At 52.0% G+C, this 8,936-nt stretch overlaps 1 protein-coding gene across 1 annotated transcript; it reads right to left on the bottom strand.

Moving 5' to 3' along the window:
* Nucleotides 1-5,316: 5,316 nt before the first annotated feature.
* GADD45G (growth arrest and DNA damage inducible gamma) lies at nucleotides 5,317-6,883 on the bottom strand. Its single transcript, XM_015093022.3, has 4 exons — nucleotides 6,724-6,883; nucleotides 6,351-6,452; nucleotides 6,024-6,237; nucleotides 5,317-5,927 (listed from the first exon to the last, which is right to left on the bottom strand). The coding sequence occupies exons 1-4, from the start codon at nucleotides 6,774-6,776 to the stop codon at nucleotides 5,817-5,819; spliced, it is 480 nt and encodes a 159-aa protein (XP_014948508.1). The 5' UTR covers nucleotides 6,777-6,883; the 3' UTR covers nucleotides 5,317-5,816.
* Nucleotides 6,884-8,936: the final 2,053 nt, after the last annotated feature.

Genomic DNA, 8,936 nt, shown 5'->3' with positions numbered 1-8,936 from the left:
ACGTGGAGGGAGAGATGCTGGTAGCTCTGGCCCTGACCACATAGGACTGGGAGCCTGGGCTCTGAGGCTGCTCCCAGGGGACCCCACACCCCCGGCCAGCCAAGCTGAGTATCTGAGCCAACCACCCCATCCCTGGGCTTTATCTCATCCTTGTTTTGGCCCCACAGAACCAGAACTTGAGCGGTTTGCAGAAATCCAAGGTCAGAAAATGAATGCACAAGAGTTGTCAATGGGTCTCCCGACAGTTGTGCCTAACCCACCATCAGCACCCTCCTTCCTGGAATCTCAAAATAGAATTATTTCCATATGGAGAGTTCCAGGAATCACTTTGCTGCTGTGAATCACTTTAGGGAGCTCTGATCTTGCTGAGAAAGAGGGTGCTTTCTCTCATCTCTTTTCTTCCCATTTAGCTTTTTATTGTTGTATTGGTATTGTCACTTACAATTCTATGTGCCTGTATTTTACCATAATAAAAATCTGACCAACTTGAAATCATCCTCTAGAATTATTCCCACTCAGAGAAGTGATGTAAGTGAACGATATCTAAGTCATCATCACAAAGGGGGGAGATGACTACACAGAGCAGGAGAAGGCCTGAATCACTTCAGCCACCAAGCTGCATAATTGAAGAGCTAGCAAACTTCAACCCAGAGCAAACCCTGAGCACTGAAAAAAAAAAATAAAAGAATCATAAAATCCGGCAACGAATTCCACCTTCCCTTGAGGCAATAAAGTAAAAACCACATCAATTGATTAGTATGAGATACTGCCATGGTCAGGGGTTATAGGATCAGAGCTCACTTTGGGGGGAAAGAAAGCTTCTACGTCTTTCTAACAATGTTCCCATAACTGACTGTACTGTCTCCACCAAGGTTTTCAGACCACAAGAAACATGCTTTCCTGTATTTCACTGGCCTATGGTCCCCACATCTAGAAGCTGGAGGGAGACAAAGGTATCTATTCTAGGTTAACAGGAAGCCACAGCAACAACAAGAAAGAGAACTTGGCCTTGAGCAATATATTACATTACCAGACAATTAGGCCAGGTTCCAAACGTCATGGATGGGTAGACCCCACGTTCCGATCACATTCTTCCGCTATCCCCTTCCCTCTGCAGAAGCCTAGTCTCTGTGGCTAACTGCCTGCATTCCATACATTGACTGGCCCTCAGATGCCCCAGCGGCCCAGGAAGCAGCCCCAAGGGACCAGGCAGTCCTTGGCCAGCCTTGAAAACAAGGTTCCAATGAGTGTGGGACGCAGCTGGAGGCCCGCTTTTCCCAACTAAAACAGCCACCTGCAACAAGCCACTCCGGCCAGCAAGAGCCTGCCAGGAGTCCACACCTAGAACTGCCCCAGAGAATAAATGCCAGCTGAAGGAAGGAAGAAACCAGTGAATGGATGAATGAGGGAATGAATGCATGAACAGCCCAACCCCCCCCCCCCAAGCCTGGCAGCCAAGGGCAGTGCCCACCTCCTCTCTATGAGGCAGGGAAGCAGCAGCCCCTTTCCAGTCCCAGCTCACAGAGGCTCTGAAGGTCTTTGCCCCCTGCTGAGCTGGAAGCATGCAGCCCTGAGGGTTGTTTCCAGCAGCTTCCAGCAGCCACTTCCTAGAATCCAGACTCTGGCCAGCAGCCCTGGCCCCTCACAGAGGACTGCTGCCCACACCTCCTCCTCGCTGCCTGGAAGAGAACATCAGGAGTTCCTCACATGCACACCTTATTTGACAAGAGAAGAGAAATATCTTCTGGAAGATAAAGTTTGAGCTAAACTTAAAAAACAAGTCTGTTCCCAAAGACCACATGTAACTTTGCCCACAGACAGAAATGAAAGGCTCTACATGGTTCCAGATGTCCTGCAATCCACAAAAGATCACACCTCCCCACCCCACTAAGGCAGCAAAGCCTCTTCTCAGTGGCTGGGGAAGGACAGCACCCTTTTGATTTCTGGGGGACTCACACCCTGAGGAGTGCAGGGACTGATACCTTGAAAACCCATGGGAGAGCTCAAGAACTGAAAAAAAAAAAAAAAAGGAAAATGAATATCTACTCACTGAACTTACCTCCCAGTCTCTCTTTGTTTGCCAACATCCTTGCTTCGCTTTTGTAAAACTCTATCGCTGTTTCTCAAGTGGCTCTTTGTGAGCCTGGAGAGCAATGCTCATTGTGCCACGGAGGCTAATGTTTTCATAAAATGTGTGACACATAGAATTACATCCTTTAAAAAATAAATCACAGCGATCGTTTTGTCCTCTTGTCCTACCAAAGGGAAAACTGGAGGCCCCAGCTCCTTGTGCGGACAAGGGCTGCCTGATCCCCAGCGCTGCTCCCTCCTTAATTTCTGTATTCCTTTCATCTTCACAGCTACTGCTTTGCCAGTGCAATGTTTTGTGTGTGTGTGTGTGTGTGTGTGTGTGTGTATGTGTGTGTGTTAGTCACTCAGTCATGTCCAACTCTTTGTGACCCCACGAACTATAGCCTGCCAGGCTTCCCTGTCCATGGAATTCTCCAGGCAAGAATACTGGAGTGGATTGCCATTCCCTTCTCCAGAGGATCTTCCCAACCCAGGGATTGAACCCTGGTCTCTTGTATCGCAGGCAGATTCCTTACCACTTGAGCTACAGGGAAGCAATGTTTTCTAGCCATGATCATATGCAAACAGTTTTATTTGAACTGAAAGATGAATGTGATTGGCGCTCATTGCCCTGGGGCGGACACATCCTTGCTTGGTGCCTGCATATAGCTGACATCTGTCTTGCTTGGCGAGGACTGTTTGTTTAAAAGGACTCCGCCCCCCACCTGCTTACCAGATTATATGCCTCAGTGTGCTCTGTCACTCCTATGCTGGATCCTGCTGCCGCACTGAAGACCCCAGCCTCCAAGCTCACCAGACGACATGGGGACAGGCAACACAATGTCAAGGAGAAGAAACAGGAGACAACCAAATGCAAGTGAGGATGAGCTTCTTTTCCTTTACTATTTATTTATTAGGCTGCACCCGATCTTAGTTGCTGCACACAGGACGATCGATCTTCATTGAGACATTGAGGGATCTTCAGCTGCTGCATGCAAACTCTTAGTTGCAGCAGGTGGGATCTAGCTCCCCAACCAGGGATCAAACCTGGGCCCCCTGCACCGAGAGCCCAGAGTCTTAGCTGCTGGACCACCAGAGAAGTCCCAAGATGAGTTTCTTAAAAACTGTTGCACATGGTTCTGTATACTACACGGTATGTACCCCTCAGAAGTGCAGAAAAAGCAACAAGGAAACACACCAAAACTTGGAGATGGCCCATTACAGTGCTTCTACTTTTCTCTTCCCTTTTGTGTGTGTGTGTTTTCCGATTTTTCTACAATGAATATGTAAAGTTTTACAAACGTATAAAATTAAGAAAGTAGTCCTCCTTCCCAGATGTGCGGCACAGGAGGTATACTGTTAGGCCTTGGTACCAGACAGCCAGGTCCAAATCCACCAGCCCACTTGACTTTTAAGATCTTTAGCAAACACCTTCATCCTAAGTATTACTGCCATCCACATTCATTCAGCGCTTTCTAGATACAGGACATTGGGCTAATCAGTTTGCATGGATCACCTCATTGTGCATGTGATAATTAGGTTATCTATGCATTGCCACTTAGAATTGTTGGAAGTATGGACACAATAATGTGTTTATAAGCACGCTGCATTTTATTACATATCCTCTGGAGTGTTTCATTTTAATAGCATTAAATGCTTATTCACACCACTCCCAAAAATTTAAGCACAAGCTTTAGGGCTGGCACGATGTCCAAGCATGCATTTTTTTTTTCTCCCTATAAATTTTTTCTAGCCCCTAAGGGCTCCAACAGGTGCCCTTGCTGTAAATTCTAATCCACAAAATCAAGTCTTTTGCAGATCTGCCAACTGAATGTTCTACAAGGGTCAGTGGGCCAGTGGGAGGATCTGCTGCCTGTCCTATGCAATATGCTGCTGGATCTACTCATTGAAGGGTACATTTTAAACGAATCGTGCTCCGTTTGTGTTTACTATAGCATGCTGTGGCAAATGGTTGTGAGCCCAGAAAGGCAGACTGCTGTAGACCCCCACCCTGCGGGGCTCCACCTCAACTAGGGAAACTCAAGGTTTTGAGCAGCAGTGGGTGAAGCAGTAATGAAACTTTGGCACAAACACAGCTGAATTATTTCACTGAGCTTCTGTCTAATCAAGGGAGAAATATTTTCAAGAGCTAATAAATGTGAAACGAAGATGCTTTCCTTGCAGCAGAAATCATTAGGCTCGTACAGCTCTTTTAATTCTTTCAGGATATGGAGTGAAGTGGCACACGACAAGGCAAATCAGCTGCCTGGAACTGCTGAGAAAGTACACTAACCCTCCTTTGCCTGGAAGGCATGGCGGACCACTGGGCAGCTTGCTAACAGCAATGCAGTTCCATGTATATTCCCCCGCCAAAAGCAGTACAATCAGGCAGCAGCATGAAAGCAAGATATCAGTTTAATAATATAAAAAGTTTGATTCACTCAGTACATTTCCTCCTACATCCTTCTTAAGACTTTGCCCAAAAGATTTGAATTATTTTTCTTCTGTAAGTCTCTCAATGCTGCTGTGAATAGTAGCAGTCCTCATAACTCTGATGTGGGCAGAGAACACTCAAAATAGTAGATAGCAGATGCTGGCCCCACTCAGAATTGCTTACGCCTATTTGTGCAGACACTCCCTTGCCATTTTTGCTCAGATCTTAAGATCTATCACAGTCATGACAAAATGATGACTCACACTTAAATGCAGTCATGTCATATGCGATATTAATACCCTGGTGACATTGCCGTAAGTGCCATTCCTTTAAGGGGAAATGGTTCCTGACAGCAGTCTGCCACCATCCTCAGAGACCACAAAGGGCAGTGCCTGCAGAAGGCAATGCTCATTGTGCAGGAAGGAGCTGCCTGCATCCTGCAAGCTGTTCCCATAAGCAGCTGTTGGAAGGGAGGGGGTGGAGAGGAAAGAAGGGGGAGGGGAGGGAAAGGTCTCTGCTATCGGGTTGGATGGCCAGCTGCTGCACTGATGTCTTATCCCAAGTATGCTCCTGTCTTGCAAGTTTAAAAATTTTCCTGAAGGGAGAGAAATAGGAGCAGGGCTCAAGTTCTGCCCTAACACCCAGCCAGCGTCCCCTCCCCCACTTCCAGCACCCCAGGAGCCTGCCATTCAGCGCCAACAGGAAGATGGAACAGGTGCCATGGAGTTCCGTAAATTTCAGAAATCAGCAGCAGTCCCGCTGACCACCTCCCCCACAGACAAAGATACCCTGCCCTCAATAAAGAGAGTACGTTTGTTTCAGTTAAGTTTATTGTAAAACTCAAAGCTGCAGCAGCATAATCCTTTAGAAAATGAAGCATCGCCCGTATCCGTTTTGAAAACAGCAGTGCATACTGCTCAAGTCCGTCAGAGCTCCTGTAACCGTACAAGTCCAAGCCGCCTGGACTTGCCTTTCCCCTCCTTTCTGCCGGGAGTACAGGCTGCTGAGTCACGCCTGCCCGGCCAGTCTGTCCTTCCCGGCCGCGCGGCCAAGGTCCCGCCTCCGGCCTTCCTGGGCGAGCAGCCGCTCCCCACACTTGTAGAGTCCTGGGTTGGGGCCAGCCTGCCCCTGTCGCCGCCGGGCCCCTCCTCGGGAGGGAACCGCACCTCCTCGCCGCTCTCCACGCGCCCCCGCCTGCCAGTCTCCACGCCGCACTCCGGCGCCCTCCGAGGGCGCATCCACAGAGCCAGCCCCGCGCTAGGCGCCCCGGGGCGTCACCACGTCGATCAAACCAAGGATCCCCACGGGGCTGTCACTCGGGAAGGGTAATATTGGGCACCCAGTCGTTGACGCTGCGGCTCTCCTCGCAGAACAGGCTAAGCTTCTCCAAGGCGGGGTCCTTCCATGCGTCCTCATTGGGGTTCTGCAGAGAGAACGCAGAGGTCAGCCTGGCTGGGCACTGGCTGCTGACGGGAGAGCGAGGGGGCAGGGATCACATCGGCACGGAGGCGACACTCACCGAAATGAGGATACAGTGCAGGTCTCCAGGTGCCCCCGACTCGTCACCGGTACCCACGATCGCCGCCAGCCGCTGCACGTCGCCCACGCGCACGATGTCTATGTCGTTCTCACAGCAGAACGCTTGGATCAAAGTGAAGTGGATCTGCAGCGCGATATCGCCCTCGTCCTCCTCGTCAGCGGCAAGCACGCAGAAGGTCACATTGTCGGGGTCCCTACGCGGGCGAGCAAGAGGTGGTGAGATCAGGTCGAGGAGCCAGGGGCGCCCCCAGCCACTGTCTCCCCGGTCTCCCTGCCGCTCCTCCCACGGGCCGCGTTTGATACTCACACGTTCAGGACTTTGGCTGACTCGTAGACGCCGGCCGTGAGGCAGCCTTGGCGCTGCGCAGACAACAGCAGCTCGTGCAACGCTTTCCCGGCGCCCTGCATCCTGTGGACAAGCCAGCACGGTGAGCCGGAGGGTGCCCTGAGATCCCTGGACCCGGAGACGCACCCCCAGCGCCCCAGCCCGGCGCGCCAGCCCAGGCGGCCGCACCTTCGGCCCAGCCGGCACACTCGCGCCCGGCTTCCACCCAGCGGGTTCCCAACCCAGCCGGTTTCCACCCAGGCGGGCCCCAAAGACTATCGCCCAACCAGCGCGGCCAGGGCAGGACGAGGGTCCCCGCGCGCCCCGAGACGTCCGGAGTTAGGCGCCGACCTACCTGGCTGTGCTTTCTGGAACCGTGTCCTGGCCACGAACTTCTTCCAGAGTCATATTGCGATCTGCGAGCAGCAAGTTATCCACAAGAACAGAGGGCGGAGCAGACGCGAGCGAAGAAGGAAAGTCTGCGAGCAAGCCTGGTGAGCCCGCTGCCGGCGAGTAAGCCGGAGCGCCGCCTTGCGCCCTTATATAGGCTGAGCCGGGTGGCGCCGCCAGCTGGCGCGAGCCTGCGAGCCCATTGGCCCGCGCCCGCTTTCTGATGCAAATGAGGCGGCTGCCCGCGGCTCGTGCCAGAAGGCCACGTGGGGAGGGGTGCGGGGGATGACAATGCCTCAAATCTGCCGCTTTTGTCGGGGTGTTACCAGGCAGACTGGAGCCTGCAGATTTCATCTCGCCTTTTTTTTTTAAGTCCTTAAAAGGAAAAAGTTACGGGGGGAAAAAACCCTCACTTGTTAACAGTACGCTGCAATTTGTGAAATGCACCTTTGGGGAAATCTAATGAATATTTTTTTTGCATTTATTTTTCTTGCTACCTTTTCTATTTTTTTCTTCACTTTTAATTTGGAGTTTCTGAAACCATTTCTTCTAAACCGGAACTTAAAAAACAGGCTGCGCTGGCTAAGCTAGCTAAAGGCCTGAAAGCAGCCCTCTCCAGCTGACACCAGAGCCCCGAGCGCGAGGTTCTTCTAGCACAATCAAGACCCGGACCCGGTCGCGCTGCAAAGTCTAGCCAATCTCCCGGCCCGCTACTAAGCGCTGCGGGGCGCCAGGGCGCGCAAGCAGATTGCGGCCGGAACACGCGGCTCGTTTGCATTTCTATGCCGGGTGCACAATAGCAGAGGTCTGGCGTGTGGCGGTTTGTAGGAGGGACAATTGAAGCTTTCTCTTCATAGCGACACTGTCCACCTGCCGCTGGGTGGGGTGGGAGAGCCCCGCCGCGCGTGGGGGTCACCGGGCTGCTCGGCGCGTGGTGGGTCGCGGCCGCGTGGGGCTCCTGCGCTCCTCAATGCGCGCCCCCTGCACCGGCCCCGCTGCACCCACCACACGTTTGCATGAAATTCCGCCCCAAAAGGTTCTAGCGCACGTGCGGAGCAGCCGTGGAAGTTGGAAGGAACACCTGGCTGCTGCACCTTCTTCGCAGCCGGGTGGGGACCCCAAGAACTTTGGGAACTACGCTTGGAATCCCTTTCCCGGGGCGCCATCTACAGGCCGACGGGAAAGTTCCTGAGCACCTCTCCCCCGCACTTCCATTGACATACTGTGGGGACTTGGCCTTTGGCCCTCTGATCAAGGAGGGGCCCAGGTAGAGTCAGCTGAGCCCCATCTAAGCTACATATTAATGGAAGTCAAAAACTGCAAAACCCAGATGAAGACAAAAGGAGACTCCAATCCAGTACTGACGGAAGAAAAGCCTATATTTGGCAAGCTATTTTGAAAAATTTTGACCTAAGTATGCATGTATTAAAAGCTTGTTTTCCAGGAATAGAGAAATAATACTAAATGAGAGCTTGAGAGCGTTTAATAGACATTGCTTGGCCGGGGCCATTTTGGACCTGTGTAATGAATGTTAGTTACTCAGTGGTGTCCGACTCTTTGCAACCCCATGGACTCTACAGCCAGACTCCTCTCTCCATGGGATTCTCCAGGCAAGGATACCAGAGTGGGTTGTCATGCCCTCCTCCAGGGGATCTTCCCGACCCAGGGATGGAACCTGGGTCTCCCGCATTGCAGGCAGATTCTTTACTATCTGAGCCACCAGGGAAGTTGACACTTCCAGAAAGTTTGCTCACTGAGCTTATAATTTTTGGTGCCTGCATCTCTCTATGTGCACTGAGGTGCATTCTGTCTCCGCCACCCAGCCTTAACCCTTACTAGGTGAGGTTTTTGAGACTGGGCAGGACAGCTATAGCGGGTGCAGGGGCTGTTGGGTGTGCTGGGAGTCCCGACTCTGCGGCAAGACAGGAAATAAGGAAGACAACGGAGTGCACTGGCTTCTTGCGCCCCCCGGTGGCCAGCTGGCAGAGGACAGCTGAGAGAGCGGAACACTTCCCAGATGCCAATTGAGTGTTTGCTCACCTAACATCGCTGAAATCCGAGGTGTCTTCCCCGCCCCCCGCCCCCCGCCCCCCCACTGAAGGGCAGTTGATCTTCAGCGTTACAGGTGTACACAACAGTGAATCAGTTATACATATACACCACACATCCACTCTTTTT

Source organism: Ovis aries, chromosome 2, assembly GCF_016772045.2.
Source record: "Ovis aries strain OAR_USU_Benz2616 breed Rambouillet chromosome 2, ARS-UI_Ramb_v3.0, whole genome shotgun sequence".
Lineage (NCBI taxonomy): Eukaryota > Metazoa > Chordata > Mammalia > Artiodactyla > Bovidae > Ovis > Ovis aries.
The sequence above is the reverse complement of the archived record's forward strand: the minus strand, read 5'-3'. Positions and strand labels throughout refer to the sequence as shown.

Bases quoted from the DNA above. Each gene is read 5' to 3' on its own strand.
- GADD45G (XM_015093022.3), bottom strand. From the start codon at position 6,776: ATGACTCTGGAAGAAGTTCGTGGCCAGGACACGGTTCCAGAAAGCACA. The intron at 6,453-6,723 runs GTAGGTCGGCGC...GCTTGTCCACAG, and splicing joins GTTCCAGAAAGCACAGCCAG to GATGCAGGGCGCCGGGAAAG. The intron at 5,928-6,023 runs GTGAGTGTCGCC...TTCTCTCTGCAG, and splicing joins TGCACTGTATCCTCATTTCG to AACCCCAATGAGGACGCATG.